The sequence below is a fragment of the Hemibagrus wyckioides genome, linkage group LG03 (assembly GCF_019097595.1).
Source record: "Hemibagrus wyckioides isolate EC202008001 linkage group LG03, SWU_Hwy_1.0, whole genome shotgun sequence".
Lineage (NCBI taxonomy): Eukaryota > Metazoa > Chordata > Actinopteri > Siluriformes > Bagridae > Hemibagrus > Hemibagrus wyckioides.
In genome coordinates this window covers 16,995,445-17,020,145 of record NC_080712.1, presented here as the reverse complement: position 1 = coordinate 17,020,145, position 24,701 = coordinate 16,995,445, and the positions used below count along the sequence as shown (strand labels likewise).

The 24,701-nt window shown below is 36.8% G+C and overlaps 3 protein-coding genes across 3 annotated transcripts in view; 1 reads left to right on the top strand and 2 right to left on the bottom strand.

Annotated features, from left to right (window-relative positions):
• The window catches only part of nsmce4a (NSE4 homolog A, SMC5-SMC6 complex component), a 4,240-nt gene extending 1,270 nt beyond the window's left edge, over positions 1-2,970 (bottom strand). The window contains exons 1-8 of the mRNA XM_058386299.1: positions 2,817-2,970; positions 1,549-1,833; positions 1,348-1,428; positions 1,103-1,233; positions 873-1,015; positions 692-791; positions 513-603; positions 293-387 (exon numbers count right to left, since the gene is read on the bottom strand). Coding sequence (XP_058242282.1) covers positions 293-387; positions 513-603; positions 692-791; positions 873-1,015; positions 1,103-1,233; positions 1,348-1,428; positions 1,549-1,765 — 858 coding nt within the window. The 5' untranslated portion in view covers positions 1,766-1,833; positions 2,817-2,970. The remainder of the gene's footprint in view (positions 1-292; positions 388-512; positions 604-691; positions 792-872; positions 1,016-1,102; positions 1,234-1,347; positions 1,429-1,548; positions 1,834-2,816) is intronic.
• A 609-nt stretch (positions 2,971-3,579) lies between these two features.
• On the top strand, positions 3,580-6,919 carry LOC131351098 (BLOC-2 complex member HPS6). The gene has a single exon (XM_058386287.1). The coding sequence runs from the start codon at positions 3,870-3,872 to the stop codon at positions 6,411-6,413; it is 2,544 nt and encodes an 847-aa protein (XP_058242270.1). The 5' UTR covers positions 3,580-3,869; the 3' UTR covers positions 6,414-6,919.
• A 1,667-nt stretch (positions 6,920-8,586) lies between these two features.
• prom2 (prominin 2) lies at positions 8,587-24,148 on the bottom strand. Its single transcript, XM_058386289.1, has 24 exons — positions 23,858-24,148; positions 23,186-23,470; positions 21,378-21,436; positions 20,498-20,703; positions 20,147-20,267; positions 19,762-19,825; positions 19,568-19,657; positions 18,428-18,612; positions 15,655-15,729; positions 15,128-15,191; positions 14,724-14,877; positions 13,710-13,862; positions 13,394-13,517; positions 13,159-13,247; positions 12,811-12,895; positions 12,518-12,664; positions 12,115-12,183; positions 11,831-11,923; positions 11,614-11,667; positions 10,902-10,982; positions 10,653-10,721; positions 10,405-10,494; positions 10,084-10,196; positions 8,587-9,990 (listed from the first exon to the last, which is right to left on the bottom strand). The coding sequence occupies exons 2-24, from the start codon at positions 23,397-23,399 to the stop codon at positions 9,939-9,941; spliced, it is 2,451 nt and encodes an 816-aa protein (XP_058242272.1). The 5' UTR covers positions 23,400-23,470; positions 23,858-24,148; the 3' UTR covers positions 8,587-9,938.
• Between the last annotated feature and the right edge of the window lie 553 nt (positions 24,149-24,701).

The window sequence follows — 24,701 nt, the reverse complement described above, 5'->3', positions numbered from 1 at the left end:
AAATATATGATTGTTTAGAGTACATTTGTCAGAATAATGTCATTTGTTTAGAGTACATTTGTCAGAATAATATTATGTGAATCCTAAATTTGTTCTTGCTTCTACCAACATAGTTGTATAACAATAATAATAATAATAATAATAATAATAATAATTATTATTATTATTATTATTATTATTATTATTATTATTACATGGAAATCAGAACAGAGTAGGGAAGTCGCAACAAAGTTCTTATTTGTACATTTAACATCAACATAATAAACAAATAAAACAAGACCTAATCACTCACCCTGATAAGAAACGAGGTGTGGAAAATGTTCTCCACTGTCCGAGAAAAGGAGGTAGGGTCAACAACAAACTCGTAATACAATATGGGGGACTGTGCTGTTGAAAATGAAAGCAAAATATATAAATTTCAGAACAGACGGGAGACCGGGAGAATTCTTATATCATTACAGTATCCCATCTTTAATATCTGTCAATGAAAACAACAAATAATATGTACTAACGGTCATCAGCAAAGTAACGCTGAAGACATCTGAAAATCCTCTCCACCTCTTTTTCTGTAGCTTCTTGATGTGATTCTTCCATTTTGTTTAGCTGTGATGTAAAAGGACATTTTTAAAATACATCGTTGATTTGATCCAAAACATTCATAGTAATGTAGCATGCATAAAATAAGTCAGACCTGAATGGGCATGATTCGTTTTGCTTCTTTGCTGGGAGTTTTCCTTTGTCTCTCAACCCGCTGCCGTGGTGGTGGTGGTTCAGCCAAAAATGAACCGAACCTTATAGAACAAAAGCAAGATTTTTTTAAAAATTAATCGATCTCCTATGTTCAGTAAGTAGTCAAGAAATAAAACACTCACATGTAGTGGAATGAAGGCGCTGTTTTGAAGCAATATTGTGCTCTTTTGGAAAGCCGCTGCCAGGCATCTGAAGGCATATATCCACCCAAACTGCCATCAGCGTCCTCCTCCTCTTCTAAGCGATTGAGACCCATGAAGGACAACTGGGATTGCCAAAAAAAAAAAAAGATTTTATTTAACCTTAGTTGTTAGGTTATCTGTTCTAAAAATGTAAATAAACAATAACTCACCAAATGCTCTGCAAATGCAGATGGGTCAAAAGCTGAGCCCTCTGCATGCAGCTGGCTGGCCTTCTCTCTCCCCAGGTCTGTAGCTAGGACAAGCAGCTGTGCATCCAGAGCTGCCTCTCGAGCCTGCCTGACTGTATGGTAGTGTTCAGAACACAATCATGACATAAACTGAAGCAGATTTTTTTTATATACTTACAAAGCTGAGACAAAACAATCTAACCCAGTAAAAGAGGTGCATATATTACCATTAGCAAACAGTTTGTTGGCTTCTTCTAACACATCAAACAGTTTATTGTTGGCAGGATTCAGCATGTCCTCACGGTTTTCTGCAACAAAAAAAAATATCAGAAGAAAACTTCAGTGCAGGTGACAGGACATGTAAAGTACAGACTGTAAGAGTCATTTCAATACAACAGCATTGAAAATCCTTTAGTGCAGAAACTCACGCTGAACAGAGTTGATGAGATCCCTGTACTGGCTTCTGATCTCCCTCCGTCGGGCAGGGTCGTCTTCTTCCTCATGGATCCCTGATGGACCCGCACCTTCATCATCTTCACCCATGTCTGCACCTCTTTCTGGTCTACTGCGCCCACCCACTCCATTACCATGACCAGTAGCCTCATCCTGACTGGCTCTGCTAGCCTTACGTCTCGACTCAGACATCTTCAACAAGGCCCTCTTTGTAGGTGTGGACGCACGTCTGTTTAGGATTACACTTCTGCAAAAGATTCCTGGAAAATAAAGAGCAAAATAAACCGGAAGCAACAGACACAATATGATTTGGGGGTCATGACAAATACATCAACATGGGAATATATTTGTAAAATATTTGTATAAATTACGTTTGGAGCAGGGACCTTGCTTATCATACGGCTTAACGATGAAGAACCATATGTTTCATACGTGTAAAATTACTTAGATCTCGATTTGTGTCCGATCGATTTGCCATACGGCAAAGCCGATGATACTGCAGTGACATTTTTGTGTGTGTTCTCAATTTAATCTGAGATTGTTATACTGCTTTATATCACAATATAATAACAATCCACTGACCAGTGATGATGCACAGATTGCCAGTATTTACTACACACTGGCCACTGATGAGGATTAGTAACAAGAAAATAACTGGACTTTCAACTCGAGTGTTCCTTATTCATGGTGAACTATTCCTTTTTGTAGACCTTCAATAAAAAACATCCTTATTTTGTCAGTCAACATAAATATTTTTGAAAAACATCCTGAGTGATTCAACCCTAGTGGACGTTTACTGAAAGTGCCCAAAGTCTACTACAATAGAAAGAGTTGAAACAAAGAAAAATAGGACTCTCATAGCGCTTCATAGACATTAATATCTGCAGCAACAGTGCTCTATGTATTTAAGTGAAGGCTATAGATCGGGGGGAATGTATACTGAAATTGTATATTCTGTATGTTAGGACATTCAGAATACGTCTAGGAAAGACATAACATTATAAAATAAATAAACTACATGTCTCTTACCAGTGTGAGGCTTTTAAAACGCTAGCTGCAGCTTCCTTGAGGAGTTTTAAGCTATTGCTAGTTATCCAAAATCACTAATCACAGAGAGACCTTGCTCCAAACACACGCGTTTTCGCTCCCGAAAACACATATCACAGCATCACACAACCCTTCATTCTACACCATTATTATGATTTATAATAAAGTTCAGTGTACTGTATTTAACCATACTCACACAGCCCACAGGTTACCGGGTCCCACTACTACAGGGAGAGCTTCGCGCGAAATAAAAAACACGGAAGTACACATCTTTCCGATTTGCATACGTTTCTGTATTCCAAACAGACATATACTCCCTATCTAGGTGCACTACATAGGGTTGAATATAAAGGCGTCTTTGCTTTGTCTAGTGCACTATCTTTCTGGCATCACGTCATTTCGAATTTAGCCCTCGGACCAGAGGACTTACGGTACCTTTATGTGCCCTCGAGATAAATGTCGTAATTATTATCGTATTATTTTCGATTTTATTAGTTTGGCGTGACCCCCTCCCTTCTTCAAGACCTGTGGTCACTTACTGGTACTCTTTTTTTTTTTATTCTGACATGGTGTAAATAATTCATTAATTTATTTGTACCTGGACATTTGAAAAATATTTTACTCCAAAGAACTCCAGATGTATCGGTTGTAAAGAACGTGAATAGAAAATTTAAAAAATGACAATTTGGGCAAAACCTGTAATAAACCTATAGTGGAATAAACCTATGGCTCAAAAGAGCAAAGAATGTGGGACAAATGACAAAAAGATGCACTTCTCGGCCATCATGAATCGAGAGTCGATACCGAAGCATCGGAGTCGACTTTCCACCGAGAACTTTATAGAAGCAGACGGTGACACCACGAATCAGATTCCGGAGTCGACTCTTTTAAAGGAGTCTATTTTCTGAACGGGAACAACCCCATGAGCAAGCGAAAGGTCTGTCGTTACGCCTCCGTTTTGACTCCTCCCACAGGAAAAAGAACTCGCGTTTAATTCCGGAAATTAACAAACTCGTGATGTCAGGAGGCGAGCAGAAAGGGTTGAGATGTTGCATTGAAAAAGTCTATCTTTTTGGATTATTGTTGTTTCTGGACACATTTGCATCAGCTAACTGTAATGGATGCGATGAAACGTTGGAAGACGGATATCCTGCGCCTCTGTATGTTGACAGTGGTATAGAAGTGAAGTAACTGTCATCGACTGGTCTGTTTTGCTTCCTTCTCCGGGGTTTTCTCACCTTCTGCTAATATGACACGACATGTTTTGGAACAGGTGACAGATTTCGGCGATTTTACAAGAGGTAAAGAACTGAAAGACTTTTTGAAGCAGTCTTATGCTAAAAGTTCTTCCAAAAGCTGTCTGTCCAATATCCGCATTAGTCCAGATGGGCGACACATCCACATTATCCAGCAAGCTCCGAGAACTGGTCTCATGACCCATGACAGATATCAGAGAGCCCACCTACAGTGCCAGGAACATCTGGATTTAGTGCTGACACGGAATGTCTCGATAGTTGACTTGCTTTATTTCAAACAGAATGACTCCGAGGACAGAGCACTTCTGCTTGGGATAATATTTGAGAATGGCAAAGCTGAGTTATGGAAATTCTCTGAGCAGAAATCTGGATGGAGCTCGCTTCAGACCATGGATCTCTGTAACAGCCCGAGAGCCAAAATCGCTTCTGTGTGCATCAATCAGAATTTCATCATCTGGTGTGAGGAGAGACCTCCCTCAGAGAGCTCTTCCGTCTCCAGTGTGGATCGGAGTAACTTCACGTACTGCATCTGTAAAAGGACTTTTGATGTAGATGAACGAGGTATCTCCTTGGGTGGAGTGAAAACTGTACTGCACAACAATCCTCGTTATTCAGTTGTCAGTACTGGAGATATTGTATACTTGTTACCAAATATAGAGAAAGAGTCTTGCACAAGTGTTAGAAAAGTGTTTTTATCATGGGCCCCTCAGAGTGATGTCTTTAAGGTCCACAGTGCCAATAATGGAATACTCCTTATCAGAAATTCCACAGCAAACAAACAGCTGGACTTTAAAAGACTCATCACTGATTGCGTCGGCTATCTGTCGACCATTACCCCGCTTGACATCTATGGTTTTAGCCCTATTGGACATGGGGAAATCCTGCTCCTGCTCAGCTCTGGATGGGTTTGCGTTATGCAAAGAGATGGAATTTTACGGCAGATTTATAAACTACCTGATAATTGCCTCGCCACATGTGGGACTCAAAACAGTGTAAACATGTATGATGATGTTGTTGCACTTACAGTGGGCAGAATGATGTACTTAATTGACATTAAGTGTGGCGTGGAATTGGAGAGGATCCCTTTAAAAGGGGAGGGCCTCCTCTTTGTAAACTGTTCAGAGACTTATGCCCCACAGATGTTCTCTGAGGCTGGGTTATATATGGTAATCCAGGAGGAGACTGAAGCCCAATCCAAACCACCAGGTGCTTATTTAGAGAATGTTAACTCAGGTGCTGTCTTGGTTGAGGCTGTGTTTGAAGAGGCATGTAAATATTACCAACAGAGAAGTCTTAGCACCACACAGCTAACATCTGAAAAACTCAAGAAGGGTGGGATGTTTCAGGCACCTATCACCCTGGCAGACATCATCAGGGACTACCTGGGCAACAGTGTGCTAAAAACGACAGGGAAGGATTGTTCAGGACATGAGAAACTGTTAAGCTGTCTTGACTCTGAGCTCAAGAGTCTTATTGCCCTGGAGGACATGAAGGCATCAGTGGTAAAAGCCTCAGAAAAAGATCTTCACAGTTATTGTGAGACTCTGGTTCAGCAAGAACTCTGCAGACTACTCAGCTCAGAAATCGATAGGGAAAACTTACAGTATCTGAATAGTATGTTCCAATTATTCCCTACTGAGAGTTGGCAAGCCGTACAGACTGTGCTCCAACTCAGATGCAATGGTGAGGGCTCATTATTTACCAAAGCTCCTGCTGAATTATGGAAGATTGTCCTAAGCCCTGTCCAAGCAGCACCTAACTACTACAACAGTCAGCAGAAAAACACTCCAGCCAATGGTGCATTGCCAGTCTTCGAGTTGCTGTGTCAGTCCATCTTTAAATTCCAGCCCAACTGGCTTCCCAAATTTCTGGAGCTGGCACAGCAGCAGTCCATCTCTTCATCTACGTCTTCCTGGAGTTTTGGAAAAGAGAATTCTGAAAGTCTACCTTTATACAAAAGGGCTCTTGCTGTCCTTCCCAGTAAAAGTGATTGCCAGAACTTGGAGGTGGAGCTGCTCTTGTGTAGCCAGCGGCCTAACGCAGTAATGCAAGCCCTCCGCATGCTCATAGGACAAGGCCAGTGGGGCAGAGTTACCCAGGTGGCCGAGCAGTACTGCCGTCAAAGCCCTCTTCTCAATAAGGAGATTTTCACCACGCTGCTCAGTGAGGTGTCCCAGCACAGAGACCTAGACCCCTACCTGGACTTACTATGGACCCTTTGTCCAGAAGACATGACTGTTACCGGAATTTTAAACCTAGTGCTCAAAAATCTGCCCCCAACTGCACAGTTGTCAGGCCCATTCCAGGTAGATTCAGAGGGAAGTCAGCTCACCATCGGCCATCTGAAGCCTCTGCTGAGAAAAGTTCTACAGTGGGAGACGAGATCCAGCCAGAGGTATGCAGACATTCTTCAGTCCCCGACCTTTCCTCCCCCTACACCTCAACGTCAGGTTGTAGATTTGGCTCGGGTCAACACTGAGCTGGACATTGACCTAAAGGAGAAAACTAGGTCTGGATCTCCATTCACCTCTGTCTGACATTCCCAGACACAAATGAGATCAGTGATTCTTGCACAGACCAGACACTGTTGGCCTTGTTATTGCTGATATCATAGATAGGAACCTTAATGGGGCCAACATTAAAGGCTTTTAAAATATTGATTAGTCTGTAGTGAACAATTAAAGTGTGGCCTATTTTTATTTTTAAATTGAAATAATACGTTTGTTTGTTTGGAGCAGCATTTTATGTTTTTTTGATTTAATGATACAATTCTTTGATTAATATGTCCTTATTTAAGCTCCATGGAACATTCATTCTGTTCAGAAATACATGCTCTTTTATATTGACCTGACTCATGGGTGTCAAAGTCACATCATAGTGAATTTTATATTGCATATGTCAAACTGGATACTTTTCTTACAAATAGAAAACAACCTTGCGTTATTCAAGGGTAACAGTTGCAGTAAGATGTGCTGTTGTAACCTGTTGGAGCAAACCGAGGCTCGGTCATTACAGGAAGTTTATTAGCACCTAGTGTGGAGCTGCACTGAGCCATGCTGTCCGCTTCACAGGCAGTGAAACATTTAAGTATAGCTAATTGCACTACACATTATGGTGTCTAAATGTGCATAATAATAATTACACTTACTCAGAACATCTAATAATATGGTAATGCAAAATGTATTTAAAGTGACTCAAAACAAACAAAAAAACTTTCTACAGATGGGTGATAAGTTAAAGGATTAAACACTGGTTATGTCTTCTGCTAGCATGGCTTGTCTCCACTTGTCCCCTTAAGATGCATTACCACCACCGTCATCAAAACACCAATATGTTTTGGAAAAATGGCATTAATCCCAAGTATAGTTGTAGAGACTTGCAGAAGACCTGGCAGTTCATGCTGGCCAACACCTTACTTAATGACTTCATTTTTTCCCTGAATTTATCACCTGACTGTATATTAAGTATTAAATTACTTTACATGACTTTTCCAAGAATGTATGCAAGTTTACCATTATCAGGAACCTGAAACCCCTATTTGTATACTCTTTATCTCCTCTTCCCTGTTTAAAGCAGCGTTGCATGACCTGTAATTGCATATTTGAACATGATGGGCCTCTTAGATTTAATGATGCAGTAACAATTGTTCAGAACCAATTTGGAGATTTCTTTTTACTTCCATTGGTACTTACTTGCAGCAAAAATTGCTGTTGTGACTTTCCCATTTTGCTTAGCCTGTGTACTACCCAGAAAGGTTTCGGGTAACTTTAAATATGCATGAAAAGCATTTAACAATTGCCTTAGTAATAGAACTATATAGCTATGCAAATGCAATGAAAATGTGGTTTGCTGTTTTGTTGGCATGCTCATCTAGGAACCAATACTTCTGAAGACACTAATTTAAAAATAAAGGAAAGCTATTGTCTCTATAAACCTATTTAGCCATCTTGTCTGTTCTTTCAATGTTAATGTTTAAGTGTATTTTTTTTATTCTGCTCACTATCTTAAGGTAAACTCAGTATTCAGTTCCATTACATCCCAAACAATTTATCAGCATGATATTTCTAATGTATGGATAAGTTAGTATTTCATCTCATATATAAAGATTAGATGCTGATTTACAAAGTTCGAGTTTCAGAGTCAGCAGCAGTCACAACCCTGCCTTAAATTGAATTGGAAGTCAATTTCATTATGCAGAGAACAGATTTTAAATGAAGCAGACTTCTCTGTATTAGTTCAGCACAGCTAATTTCATTTAGTGTTGCCTTTGCAGTCTAACCTTTTTCCATCCCACGACCACAAACCAGTGCTCAGTCTTTTCCTCAATTGGATGTAGTTTGCATTCAATAAAAAATGGTTTTATGGTAAAGTTTATTGTGCATAATATCCCTAAAACATTAGAATATCGACATCAACATGTGGAGAATAGAATTTCTTGGAAAATTTGAATGTTTACTCATTTGAAATGCTTTATCACTACATGCACATTATAAAATTCTTTTCTTCTTATAAATTTTTGTATCATATGTATTATTTACATGCCCGTATAACACGATGAGCTTCACACACCAAATACCAAATTTAATAAAGTACTGCTCAATTAATTGACTCTCTGCTTTGAACCATATTTCTTTAAAAATGGTAGATATCAGTTTTTGCCTCTCTTGTACATGAAATTGAATGAGCATGCTATGAGAATAGACAAAAGGATTGAATTTAAATTGAAATTTTATTTGTCTCACCATAACCATACATAGTGCAAAATGCAGTGAGATGCTTATTACAGCTGTCCATGACATAAAAATAGAATTTATATTAAGCAGAATTTCAAGGTTCAAATATAAAAATATAGCATCATTCAAGACTGTAAAGGGCATAAGCATACAGTTTTCAGAAATGAAGCACTCCAGTGTTCCATAAAGATTACAGTTATTAGACCTAGTATTACACATAGTGGATTTATCAAATACCGTTAACCCAGATAATGAGTATTAACCTAGATATTCAGTGGGTATGTTCTTACTCAACTGTAAAAAAAAAGAAAGTGTCTGTATTTGTTAGTGTTGAGTGCAAATGGGGTCTTCTGGGTTATAAATGCTGCTCCTTTGTCCTAAGCAGCATGGTTATGCTTGGAATGTTCACTGATATGCAGGATCCTGTGAGAGCAGCCATGTTGTGTGACTGAAGAATGAGGCACGTGCTGCTGGAGAAAGACAGACCAGTGTAAGAGCTGCTTTACACCTAACACACAGGTTCAGCACAGCAGTGTGAAAAGCCTGTGCTAGCCCAGCCAAGCTGTGATTAAATAAGGCGAAGGCAGTCGAGAAGCTCATAGGAGACAGCAGATTCTAAAAGTTCTAAAAGGGCTTTGATTATCCAGCTTTACATTTACAGCACAGACTCAGTGGACAGAATCAATCCTACTTAACTCCAGAAAGGCAAAACCACATACTGAAAGCTTCTTCTTCACAAGAGCATTTTTTATCAATTACGCCTGCTTGCATTGTATTGATTTTGTTTCTAAGTTTAGATCAGAGCCACAGAAATAGAGGTGGATGGGATGTCTTATTGATTGAGTGGTTGAGAGGAAAAGAGAAAAAAAATGAAACAGGTAATTCCAATGTCAGTAGTATGGCTTATTAACAGCAGTACTTTTGAAATAAAGATTTGAAATAGTTTGACCATTCATTCTTTCTGGTATCATTAAATGTAAAAAAAAAAAAAAAATACAAAAATAAAATGAACAATATGCATTCCAAACACATACATAATCACTGTGAGAGAAAGTGCAAACACAAAAGCAGCGATCAAAACTCAAAAGCCTCTGTCTGATAGGTTGCATGCTTTAATAGTCAGATCTCAATTCTAGGAAAATCTCTAAAGCACAACCGAAACGTGTGCATTCCAAATAGCATGAAATTTCCCCTTTTTATTCCAAAGCAGCAACTTTCCAGGCTCTGAGGTTTAAGACCCAGAATCCAGTGTATATTTCCTCAGGCTGTGCCAAGGTCCTTTAGTATGGCAACAATGACTACACAGTACTGTTAATACTGTTCCTCCTTTCAGTATGGTTTTAGATTTACTCGTGGGATAGGAGTCAACATCAGGTTATCCCTTTAAAAAAGAATTGGAACAGAAATGTGAGTCAATCCAATAGCCTGACAACATGCATCAAAATGTGTCTGGGATCCAGCAGTTAAAACTCACAAATACTCATCCTTGTGCTTCATCCGGCGGTAGAACTTGGCCAGTTTAACAGAGAAAATGATGCTAGGAATGAGGAAGACCATACACCAGCCCAAACTGAACCAAAAGGCATTCTGTAAACAGAGAATATATCCATAAATTCATACAAGCATATCTGATGTGAGATAAATGATGCCAGAGATCTGATAAATGATGTTTTTACTCAATAATAACCTATTTAGAAACACTTTTTTTCCTATAAGGCATGCCTTCTGTATGCAGATCTTAAAATAATGGTGGATGGAAATAAATATTGTCAAGGGTGGATTTAAGCATGCCTACCAGAGAGTCCACAAGCTGTGAGCAAAGTATATTTTCTACACTGTTGACAGTAACAGCAACTGGTCCACAGCGTCCTACCTGCTCAGTAATCTTACACACACACACACAGTACAACTAAACACTCCACTCAATCTGGAGTATTCATCATAATGCACCATAGCCAATATGTATACATATATGTGTATTACTATAAACAATCATAACAGAGTGTTAAAAACCTGTGCTAGAACTATAAAGCTAAGACTTACTGTTTGGTTGGTCCAGTCAACAAGCTCTGTGAACACTCCAATCTGACAGTCTATAAATTCAGTCAGTTTCTGCAGACCAATGTTTACAAGTTATAAATTTTACAGTATTATTGGCTACAGTATTGATGGTACACTGACTCTGCATGATTATACTAAAGTAACTGGAAAGGCTTGTGTGTTTTTATAGCAGATTGTCAATGCTGTTTCAACTTGTGTGTCAGATTAAGAAGGATTATTGATTTCACTTACCGATTTCACCATTTGCGTCATGTTGTTATTTAAAACACCCTGAGCAGAACCGACAAGCCGCAGAACGTTCTGGACAGTGCCCTAGAGCAGGAGAAACTCCTTTATGTAAATGGTTTTCTTACTATAGGTTATGCACAAAAATCCATTGTAATCTGTAAACATGAATCAAGTGACACATTGGGACCCAGAAAGACCAAACCCAAAAAGAAGATTTGTTATCCAAATATGGTTCTGGAGGGCAAAACACTGTGGCAATAACACCCAGTGTATAGTCCCAATATACATCTATAATAAAGATGTTGTCGCGGCTGCTCACTGTTTGGGGTTGCCACAATGGATCATTTGGTCCGCATGTTTCTATTTGGAACAGGTTTTACACCGGATGCCCTTCCTGACACAACCCTCCCATTTTATCCGGGCTTGGGACCGGCACTGAGAGTTAACTCTTCAGTGGCTAGGTTAGCTCCCTGCCCGGGAATCAAACCCAGGCCGTGGCAATGAGAGCGCAGGATCCTGGCGCTGGACCACCAGGAGGCAAGTACTAGATATAGATAATTAGCTAATATAGCAAACTTCTTTTAGAAAAAAGAAAACACTAAACTTTGTAGTAAACTTTGGTAAACTTTGGTTTTGTTTTCTAGAGTGAGTAACTTCGCAGTACATGGTATACAGGTATTTTCTAAGCTTTCCAAGAATTTCAGGTTTTACTTACATTGATGAGTGACATTAAGTGACCAAAATGCTCAGTTTGAGAGTCTAACTCCATCTGTAAAATAAAGTGAGATTGTATATTGGACAAACCTAACTCATATAAACTGAGGAGGTAAAGATGTGGATAGTAACAGATAGTGTTTTCTGTTAGTATCTACATAGTGACTCCACACTATGTAAGGTTTCAGTATGTTGCTTTTTGTGTTGAGTAAACATACCAACTGAGGGTTGACGGTGGCATTAAACTGAGTCTGGATGAATCTCAGGTCTTTTGCCTCATTCTGTAGTTCAGCTTTAACAGTAGCATTCGTCTGAAAAGTAGGTAATAATAATATTTAATATAAACCATGAATAATGCTGAATTTCAGTGAATTTCTGAATTGTTGGTAGATAGTGGAACTTCTCATAGCATAATTAACATCCCAAACACAAGCCAAATACTAGAGGTTAGTTAGTTATTAGTTATAACTGGCAACATAGCAGAAAAAAGTTAAATTTTTACCTGGTTATTAGCCAAAGCTTCCAGTTTGTCTGCAATGTAACCAAGACCTATTATTGATGGAGTAATAACCTAAAAAATAAATAACAGAATTTTTAGGTTTTAAAATGTTCTCTAAGCTTTTGGAATAAACATTTACATTTTAACACATTTCATATTCAACTTATCAAGTTGCTTAACAATAGTATTACTGTAATGATTTATACCAAAGTCTACATCATAATTACTGTTGGAAGGTTGAAAGTTAGCTGAGGTTATGGCTAAGGAGCAGCCAGCATACGTCCTCTCTTAAACAGGGAAGGGTTCAAGTTAAAGGGCCCGAGAATAGTATCATGGCAGAAGTTCGATTTAAACTCTGAATCTTCTAATCAGAAATGCAGAGAGCTGAGTTAGTTAGAGACTGTACCTTCTGCATTTTAATGCTACTGATGTTCACACTGCTCGCTATAGCAGAGAAGCTGCTCAGTTGCTTCTTCGTCTCAGAATCGAGCAGAACGATGCTGGGTAAAGTGATATTGCTGCTCTCAAGCGCTTTCTGCACCTGTCCAGTGTACTGTTCACCATCAAGAACAAGAGAACATGACTGACTTTCCCACACTATGGTTATTGGGAATTTGTTGGATTACTGAAAACATCTACTGAGTATCAATATGTGTAAATGGGAAATGGGGAGTCGAGGAGATGAGATATCGTTCTTACTTTGGAGACATTAAGATAGTTGTTGAGGTCAATAATTTCCTCCAGGTGGAGAGTGTTCCATAGAGACTTGTTCATTTGGCAGTCCCTGGGAATGATACATGATGCAAATTAGCAATGACAGGAAAAAGAATGCATTGTTAATACAGAGCCTAGAAAAAAAAATATAAAGAATATGAAAAAATATGAAAACAAATTTTCAACATACTTTATTTGGCAGCTATTCTTTCACTTCATAGTCACATAGGTACATGTGGCCACAAGATTCATTGTAAAGTTGTGAAACTTAGAAATAGGTTTTCTAGAACTTGCGTGTGTGTGTGTGTGTGTGTGTGTGTGTGTTAGACTCACATATACACATCACTGATAGTGAGGTTAGTCTTTAGTCCTAGGCTTTGAGACAGTTGGAATCCTGGAATCACGCCTGGAGTATCAATGAGCTGTGAATAAAAACACAAACAAGCAGAGTCATATCATTTTGGTCATATCATAATCCATGATGCAACCTTACAAAAATAAAGAATAAACAAATGGATCTGTACAATATTTGAGAAATGAATACTGTAAATTATGTACAGTATTTTACCTCAAAGAGTTGCTGGTTATTCCATGGCACACAGATGAGGGTATACATGTTACCTCCTATTAAGAAAAGGATCAGGACTACTATCATGAAGATCCAAGAGAATAAAAAGCTAAAGCCTACACCCCTGCAATCAAACAAAAGAAACACATTCAAGTATTAGGCAGTGCTATGGTGCAATCTGGATAAATACTTAAATACAAGCCTTTTTCCTGATTTAAACGGAATGTGCTGTCACACACACTCAGTTTACAGTAAAGTAAAATAGTAAGAGCAGGACTGACAAATGTTAGCAGTCTGCTGTGGGGTTTGTACGTACGTCATGAGGAACAGTCCACCACAGTTTGCTGTGCTAGAGCGATTAGTTGGATCATCTTTAGGCACCAGTCCTGCCGGGCCAAGCATCAACCCCAGTAGATTACACACCACCACCAGAAGAATGAGACAGCATAGGACCACTGCAATATTCCACCTATAAAATAAATAAATATACACACACACACACATACATATTTACACACCTTTATCTATGTATAGGATTTTGCCAAAATGCAAAAAGACCTTTGTGTGTATGTGTGTGTGTGTGTGTCATGAGAGAGAGAGAGAGAGAGAGAGAGAGAGAGAGAGAGAGAGAGAGTTGATGAATACATAAAGTTTCTGGAATTTCTGGAACTTTACTAGAGGCAAAAACCACAATATTTCCAAATTCCCTCAGTAGATGTTTTGATAATGATGTTTTGCTAATATTCTCCATAGGTCTTCACCAGGGTTCAGATCTGGTGACTGTAAAAGCCATGACATATGATTTACATCACTTTGATATTCAAACTATTTAGTGAGTCATCATGCCCTGTGAAGTGGACACTGTCATCTTTAAAGAAGAAACCATTTCCCTAGGGGTCCTGAGTGGTGCAACAAAAAAGCATTTCCATTATCATCAGGAGATTTTAAGTTCATATCCAGACAATGCCACAGACATCTGTGGTGGTTCCAAGAGTGCATAATTGGGTATGTGTTTTGAGCGGGTGGGATAGCATTACTGTCTCATCGGTCAATCAGAGCATATGTGAACTTGTTTATGAGAAAGAGTGAGTTACGCTGCCTAGTGACACATCATGAGCAGTGATTCACAGTGCGTGGCTTCACGTGTCTCAGAGGAAGCATGTGTTTTCTCAACCCTTCCTTGGTTGGTAGCTGTCATGTGACTGTCATTCGCTAGTGGATAGGAATTTGCAAATTACCAAATTAAAAACAGGAGCGAGAGACCACTCCTCTCAGGATAATATATAATAATAATTAATATATAATAATATACAATAAAGCAGGTTTCTACCTGAGTTTCTCTGCCAGATCTATCCAAGATCTGTAGTTCTGGTTTTCTTGTACAGTACTCAGTGTGTCAGAGATTGTGGTCAATTGGTCAAGTGGAATATCGCTGGTTACTTCTGTGACCTGGCTCTTTATGGTTTGAAGGTCCTGTTGAACCTCTATAAAAGACATAGAGGACATGAACAATTGAAGAAGACTTAGGAACTGAGCATCAAGTAAAACAAAGGAAAGCAGCCTTAAAGTTGCTTGGATATTTGAACATAAATCCTCTTTTATTCTAATCAGTGTATTTATTAAACATAGAAAATAAAAGCACCTCATTAGATGCAAACCATTGTTCACAGGAAATTAAAATAAAAAATCCAGATTACCGCATTCCTCAAAGACGTGCTACAACAATGTACTTACTCTGCACACTGTCTCTGGTTGCTTCAGTTACATTGGCAGGAATGTTTTCAAAGAAGTTTTTCCCCTGTGAGACAGAAATGTATGGCGGAGTGCAAATGTGGCTTCTGAGTCTATGTTAGATTTTTATCTACAAATAAATCGGAATAAATTAGAAGATCCAATACTTTGACTAAGATCACTTGATTTGAATAATCCAATTTTGTGCAGTCTATAAAACTACACAGTCAACAAAAAAGCACTAAGGTCTATTATATCAGATTTTTAAAGAGGGGTTTATTCATCTTCTAAAATTATGTTTAGAAATTCCTCTAGAGTCCATACGGTTTGTATTTGAAATCATAGTCTGATATCATTACAGACAAACTGATGGAGTCTATACGCAAAAGCTTTTGTATTAGCCTATCTAAATTTTTTTTTAAAAATGGATGATGATGGTCTATTGACTATTTGTTATGCCATAACTCAATTACATTTATTCAGATATTTTTTCATCTGCATGTAGTGGAAGAATGTACTGAAGATATTACTTTCTGTATCTGCGCATTCAGATCAGTCTTCTGAACCTGGTCCACAGCTGAATGGAGCTTATTGAAGCTGGAAAACTGAAAGACACAACAGAATAAATATTGTCAGTGTGGTGATGGTGGTGCACTGTTTTGTTGTTTACATATAGATTTGAGTGAATTGTGCAGCATCATGACCGATGTGTTCTATATTTGACACCAGAGGGCAGTAAATATCCTATGACTGCAGAGACCACAAATGTCCAAGCTCACTCTACATTGGATTATTTTCAAATAAGCTTTCTCTCAAAGATTATATGACAGTACTGTGCAAAGGTTTTATGCCACCAATTGTACAAGCATTAAGAGAATACAAATACTGAAGAGTAATACTGCCGTGGTGACGTGATAAGGGCTGAGGATAATTGCTGAGCTGGAAAGGGACAATACCAAAAAAGATGTTTGAACCTATCATAACATGTGTGATAAAGAAAGTTATGTCAGATCCCAAATGACAAGAAGTAAATACTAAACTTTCCCAGACTTCCTCATGCAAATCATGTTCCCACAACTGTCCCTCCACAGAGAGAATTCATTTATTTAAAGTAGGACCTCTAAAACTAATTTGGTTGTAAATATATATATATATATATATATATATATATATATATATATATATATATATATATATATATATATATATATATCACCAAGATAAAGAATAAAATTTTAAGCTGGTAAATATTTACAGAGTCATGAAACTAATTGAGAGTTAAATATTATGGAGAACAAAGTAAGACCATTAAGGAGATGAGCCTAATTGAGTCTGTCTTCATGGCAACCCAGATGGAAACCAATTACTTAGCCCCTAATAACCTTTACACAAAACAGAGAACAGTGACTGTGTCTTGCTCAGTAATAAATGGGAAAATTCAATCTGAAAGATTATTTTCACATGTTACAGGCTGTTTATTCAGCACAAACCTTGAGAGGAAGGTCAACAAAAAAGGCCATCTCTGATGTGAGCAGGAAGTGGTTAGAATAGAAATATTTCATGGATTGGGTTCACTTTAAAAGATAATAAGGCAATAAGACAATAAAGTAAATTATTATTATTATTCCTAAATATTAGGAGATGCCAGATTTGCACAAGATGTTGTGCTTTGTCAAACCTAGGAAAGTGTTACTAAATCAAAAAATGTATTGTGTGTGACACAAGTGTATCTGTTTTTGACATGAGAATATAGCAAAGGTCATTAAGGCACCTTGTGCATACACATTCACACGGGAATTTTGAAGTGAGAGGAAGCTTGAGAACCCAGAGGAAACCCACATAACCATTGGGGAAAATCAACACAGACTGTAACCTGAGCTCAGGATTGAACCAAGGACACTGGAGGTGTGAGGTAGTAATGCCACATGCTGCACTATCATGCTGCACCATTACCTGTTCTTTGTTTTATTCCATAATCCACATTGGAAATATCAGATAGAAATTCTGTTTGTTAAATGAATGGTTTCTTCCTCTTGGTGTCTTCTTCCTGTTCAACTTCTTCCTCAAATCCACAGCCAGACTAACTAAACTATTGTTATATAAGCACCTGTGTTACTGTACAGCGTAGCCACAAACTTATTATTTTCTTCCTTCTTGCCTCTGTACCGTTATTATTTTCAATCCGTGGAGACTATATGTCTCCCACTGATGTGCTGTATATGCATACTCTCTTTAATTTCGTTTCAAATGGCAGATGGAATGTTTTATGGATTCTATTCAGAAGCCATTAATGTGTAGACTAAATTGACCTCTAAATCTATGGGTAATTCTCATCACAACAAACATACTAATTTAATAATTAAATAATATACTTAAACATTTATCCAATTTTTTTTCTTTTTGTTTTGATCCTGTAGTTTTACAGGGCATCTGTGTGACAAAATCTTAAAATATCTCCTCTGAATAATGAATACGTTTAAAAAATCCTAGATATGTTGGCTTGTAACAACAACATTATCACCAGCCATATTGGGATGTGTTTATGTGCATTAATGTTCAATAAATGTTCTTTCTATTTATGTGCTATAACACATGTATAATTGAAAAGCATTTGATATTGCTTTGTTGTTTTAATGATATAAAGTGTTAATAAGTAGGTTGTCTACCGTGTATACGAGGTTATCTTGAACACTGCACTAAAACTCATTTTAAACAGGTGTCCCTGCACTAACATGTGGCATAAACATTTACACAGTGCTGTATTATCCCAGAAAGTGTGATATTACTTATTAAAAGCACAGAAAACTCTACCAGTTAGGTTAACATTATTGTTCCGCACTCTCTCTAAGGCGTAAAAACAAATCTGCAGCCCTTTTAGGCTGTTGTCCGAAAGTCAACATTAGTTATAGTGCTGTTTGTTTGCGTTTGAGTTACAGCGGTTTAGATTAATAGCACTGCAATAATAAAAAAAAAAATCAGGCAACCTGGCTACGCTTCACAGACCACGTGATGTCATGAATGTCACTTTGGGACACTCACTCGAGTACACACTGATTGAGAGAATCATGGTCAAAAACACAGCATAAAATGTTTCAGAACAAGGCTTCCTCTACCTGCTTCTATCAGAGTTCATTTCCTTAGCTAATAATTCTAATGTCTAATAGTTGCTTGATGAAGGACTGTAGATTACTGAAGCACAATAAAGAGACTCAGGAGTCTTTTTGGTTCACTTAACAGTGGTTACTGAATTCCCTAGTCACATTTCTACTGGCTGTTCCACATGACAGGACAGATTACACTTACATTAAGGCCTGAGGCCAGGGACAGCTTGCCCAGTTCAGTCTGCAAGACAATACAATTCATGCACTCTGGGTAGTGCAATGTCTTGTTGATGCGTGTTTTCACTCCGGTCAGGTTTGTCTGTAGCAAATCCAGCTCTTTCTGAGTTGCATTCAGTGTGGACAGGAACAAACTGGTGTTTTGAAGAACTGAACACACATTTAGAGTGAGACATTAAAAATAAGAGATGCAAGTCGAGACATATTCAGATAAATGCACAATCCTGTGCTATGTAGGAATGAAGTGGATTTCTGTGGTGATATTAAGAAAGTAATTATCCTTTCCAACAGATTTTAACAGACGTTATATGAGATTAACATACAGATTGTTGCAGTACAAAAAGGAATAACTAAAATATCATGAATATTGTCTAATTTTAATAAACAAAGACAACACTATAAGCCTATTAACTTAAAAATAATAATAATAATTTCAAGTATGAAATTTCCTTATTTGACTTGCGGGTATTTTTTCTTTTATTTATTTCTTAAAAGAAGAAAAATTCTCTTCCAGTAGAATAAGACAATTTTAAATATACTTTTAAATTAGTAAATATCGCCTTATTTTTTATATAATATAATCACAATTAGAAATATGAAATATTTCTGGCATTTCCCTTGTTAAGAAACATTTGCAGTTTGTATATTTCTCATCCATCGTCTTTAATTCTACATAAATGGACAGTGATGGATGTTGATTTTGTTACTTTGAAATCAACTCCATTTATTACACATAGCATAAGTTTTGCTGAATTGTTTTATTATTTAGTTCAACAGGCTGTGTTAAACCTAATGATCTGCTGAAAGTTAAAAGGTTTCTTGGAATTCTGTTGATAATTGCCATCAGCCATTTTCTCAGTATAACCTATTTTTTGACCGTGTTATAAGTATATGTTTAAACTGGAGTATGATTACTCAAAAAAGCCTGAAATAATTGCTTTTGTAATAGGAATGTGTGTTTAATATACAAATAAAGAATGCATGTTTAATAATACATATTTTTAAAAGAATTTTAAACAAAAGATTATTTCATTATTGTACTTACAGTGGATGAAATATAATTTTTTTTTTATAGGGTTTTTTTTTTTTGAGGGACTCTCTTTACCTTGTGCCATTACACCAGCAGAGTCCAGGGCCGGGTTAATAGATCCTTCTATTCCTCTTTGGATCTCTCTGCCAAGCAAAAGACCAATTCCTGTAGAATGTAAACAGACATATCTGGTTCATTTCAAACTTATCCAGTTTTTTATTTATATTAGTAACAGAAAACATAAGAGTCACTTTGCCACTTTGACTCACCTTTAATGTTATTTGTGACATTATCCACAACTACAACGGTCTCATTCACAACCTCGTCTACTTGCTGTTGAGGGAAAACACACACAGGCAGTATGTTAACAGGTTTATAATTCCCATTCTGTGACTAAAATAACACTGAATCACACAATTTGACAGAAAGTGTCACCAAGCCAAATCCTAGGACAGAGCCTTATCAGCATCTTTAAATGACATTACATTCAGTGTCTGTAAATGTTCCTGGTGGAAACACCAGAGGCTATAATATACAATGTGCTTGGCATTTTTCAGCGTCTTAACATGATGTCAAATGTGCTTGTTAGGACAGACAAGAATGTAAAGCATTGCCAACCCAAATAAAACAATTTTCTTTATAATCCTTATTTACCTCAGGAATAATGGTGATGTAACTTTGTAGATTTTCTAGGGTGTTGTTGAATTCACCTGGCGCAGACCTGACATTCTCGTGGGTGTAGGTGTTGCTTAAGAACATACAAATATTTCCTGCCCTAAAGATAAATATTTTTTTAAATCACACCATTTATCAAAAAGAAGCATGAGGCATCAATGACATTTAGTATATAATGATACACAGTACAGAGCACTTACTAAATATTCAAATCATGTGTCTATGTGTAGGTAAAAATATGAAATGAAAACAATTACTTTTAAAGATTTTACCTGAAACACATGTAATGCCAGAAATGAATGAGGCTTTATTACTCTACCAGCCACTTACAATATGAGGATGGTGATTAGAAAAGTAGCCCAGTAAAAGCTCCTTCGTCTGCAGTTGATGCTATTGGTCTTCTCTTGGTACATGTGGCCCCCACAATTCCCACAGCAACGACAGCAAGCGAAACACATGCCAATTAAGGGCATGAGGATGATGTACAGAATCCCAATGGCCACACAAACCAAAAATCCCAACTCATAGTGCAAAAACTTCATGCACCATTAGACAGAGTAAGGGTAGTTCGGGAGAAAAACAGATGACATGGTTTACTTATTTAAGATGACTAATATCTACGTGTTCCACAGAAAAATTGGACAACATTTCTTTTTTTTTCTTGTTTTAAGACAACTGTAAATTGAAGCATGGAAGTTTTTCTCTAAGAAATATATTCAAAATTGACCAGGTCAGTATGAACATTTTGACACTCATTGATATATATTCTGCTATGACTGCAGAGAAAGTATTTATTAAAAACACAACACACAAGCATGACTCTTATATTATAAAATAGTATAGTATAGTATAGTATAGTATAGTATAGTATAGTATAGTATAGTACAGTATAGTGTATTATAGTACAGTATATTATAGTACAGTATAGTGTATTATAGTATATTATAGTATAGTACAGTATAGAATAGTATAGTATAGTATAGTATAGTATAGTATAGTGTATTATAGTATAGTATAGTACAGTATAGTATAGTATAGTATAGTATAGTATAGTATAGTATAGTATAGTATAGTATAGTATAGTGTATTATAATATAGTATATTATAGTATATTATAGTATAGTGTATTCAGTAATGTAGTAATGTAAAAGCTATCTGAACAATATGAAGATTTTTCTATTTTGCATTATTTCTAAAATATTTTACATACCTCTTTTATGGTTGCTGTATCTATGGTGGCAGGGGGCTTTAGAACTTTAATGAAAAGCCCTAAAAAAAAATAAAATAAAAATACTTCTTCAGAATATTAGCATAGCTTACTGCTCTGTTTTCTGGTCAATCTCAAAAACACAATATTAAATTTAACATACATACTGCAAACACATTCAGCTTTGGTTTTTCCTCTCAAACATAAATATATCTGTTTTAGGCTTCACCTTACCACATGCTGTGTGGGTACAAAGTTCCCAAGCACAAGTTATGAAGTACAGAAGGAACACAAAGTGTGTTAAAACCTGTAATATTTTGTACGTTCTGCACGCGGTATAAAAGAACATTTAATTACTGTTATACTTAGGAACCAGATTTTCATCTAATCCGTTTATAACTAAAGGTCACCATGTTCCTGTGCTCAAAATTGTAACAAGATGCTTTTAGTTCTGTTAACCATCAAATGTAAAGGAACCACAATACAATACTTACTGTCTTAAAAGGGAACAGGACATCTTTAGTTACTAAAATGTTTTGTTATAATAATTACCACACAGTACATCTAGTTTCGGCTGATTTCCGTGCTGGCACAGAGCAGATTAGAGCCATGTCTATTGCTTTTCTTTCATATGCAAAGCTCCTTATATAAAAAGCAAATGGTTCCTAGCAAAGGACTGTGCTTTACTGTCAAAATAGAATAGGAGTGAACCATAATCTGCTCGGGTATCCAACATTGTTAATACTGATCAATTGTGAAGAGGCGCTTTTAGTTCTGAGCTTTAATCATTTCATTGTTAAACTCATCAACATAAAACCAAACACATTAAATTAACAGGTTCCCGTTTTCAAACCTTGTTCAAGTCATTGCATGTTTTCAGGTCAATCAAGCCGCTCCTGAAGGCTACTCATTGTTTACATGACCAGCTAAAATTATTTTGTTATCAGGTCATTAATACCCAACTTCAAGGTCACTTGTTGTGTACACAGCTGACGTCATAAGAGATGTAAACTAGGTTACTCAAGCATGGAAAATGTTTTGCCAACAACTTTGAGGTTTGTGGTAAAAAAAAAAAAAAAGCTTGTGAATAGATAGGTTAATACTGCTTTTGAGAAAGAGACAAAGGACTTGTTTACTGTTTTTCTCTGGAACTAATCGGTTCTCACAGTAAAGAAATTTGATCAACTTGTTTTTTAATGTGTTTTGGAAAAACATGTGAACCATCTCTGCAGTAGGATTAAGTAAAGAAAATCAGCTTCCCCGCTCCAATTTATGCCTGACTACTCATTAACCTGTTGTTTAAATAAAGGTTTATACATTTAACAGACCTTAATGGTCTTTTTCATAATTACCTCCCTGGTAAAAAAAAAAAAAAAAGCTTCCTAAAGGAAATTGGTTTAATAATCTATGACCCGTCACACATTTGTTAATGTTAGTTACTGGTATGTAAATGGTTAATGGAATTTTCATTAAGAAGTGTTTTTCCCCCCAGCATGGATCAAATACCAATGTTTCTTGGTATTATTACTATTTTATTTCTTCTCATGCAAATCCCCACCTACACTAATTTACACTTCAACTACTAGATAATAAATTATAAATAGTAAACGGACACCATGCTCTCACTACACATCATCACACATATCTTACAGTCTTATATACAGAGTAACATTGTTCCTCTTACACGTTATTTGCAATGTAAATTCAATTCTATTCTTCTCTCTCCTTATCGCATGGAACATTCACCAAACACAAGAGCATCAGAGGAAAAGACAGGGACATATTAGTACAAATTTGTGAAATGATCTTACCTTTAGGGAAATGGTTGGGTTGGACAGAGCTCAAAAAGGAGTGAACGATAGATGACATAAAACCCGTGTGTAATGGTTTCTGGACAGGCCAAGACTCAGGACTGTCCAGGTCTGGAGGACTTATTTTAGCTGGGCAATGCTGTGTGCTTATACATGGCAAAAGAAATAGCAGCAAGTTCACCACCCCAATAATTAGCCTCATACTGGTCCTCATTTCGGCAAGCAGTGAAAAAGCACTTGTAATTTAACTCATGGTGACTAGTCAACCACTCCTCCCAGGTGCATCTGAGAGACAGAGAATGAAAATTATATGTTCAGTGTAGAGCAAATGCACCATGGCTGAAATAAACAATAATTACTCAGACTAGTTTCAAAATGTCCCTAATGACTACTGTGTGTGTGTGTGTGTTACAAAATGCTTATTTAGAAACTTGTGAAATTCTTTTGCTTCACAAGTTACCAACTACCGCACTTGACAATCATATGATTCTTTATCATAGGTTTCTTTACTTCCAATATAGTATCAAATATCTTTATTTCACTTGAACAAAAAACTTTAAACAAACTAAGCTGTCATCTGTTCACAATACGCAAAGCAGAAGCATGATACAAAAAGAAAAAAAGGAATAACATTGTTACTAAAATATAGAAAAATAAGTTCTTGGACATTACCTTTACCCTAATGAAAGAGGGTCTTGCCGTGTCTTGAGCAGGACCAATGAGCTTGACTTGCCTAATAGAATAAAGAGTGTATGTCCAACAGTGAGCTGAGTTTCACGAATACAATTAGAGTGAGAGGGAGAGAGAAAGAGAGAGACTGGGAGTGAAGAAAGGGGAGGGCTTCTGTTCAGAAAACGGACTATGAAAGAAAAGATAAAGAAGAAAGGAAGAAACTAGAAATAATTATACTACTTTTGATTTCAACTCAGAATAATTTCTGATTCTGAATAATTGGGAATCCAATTTTAAATATATTTTAACTAACTGAACGTATTAAATGTCCACAAAGACAAGAATTTCTGAGAAAATGTGAGGGTACACACTGTTCCTAAATTCAAGGTAAAGAAGGAACTAAAGCATGTAACGGCATGGTCCAAATATTTGAAATGCTGGCTGGTTAGATTAGAAGCCAGGAGTACAATTCTTAGCACATATAGTTTGTTTACAAAATGTGTGATAGATTTTGTTGGTTAGCTGATTCACAGACATAAAGAATCAGTCATAAAAATCTAATCATACATAAAGTAAATGAGTTTCAACTTGAATCTCTACTTTGCGTAAAAGTAAGCAGCAACGCAACATGAGGTATATCCCCGAGATAATGTAACCGAAGATGGTAAATACCGAATTCCACTACGGAATGCATTCAGACAAATAAAGAAGTGAAAATATTTGTTTACAGCCTGACACCAGTGCATCTGAATAGCATGCTGTATGAGACCACATTTATACTTCCTGACATACAAAGCCAAAAAAAAAATTAAAGGTTTTAAATTCATTTTGTAAACACTGAGTC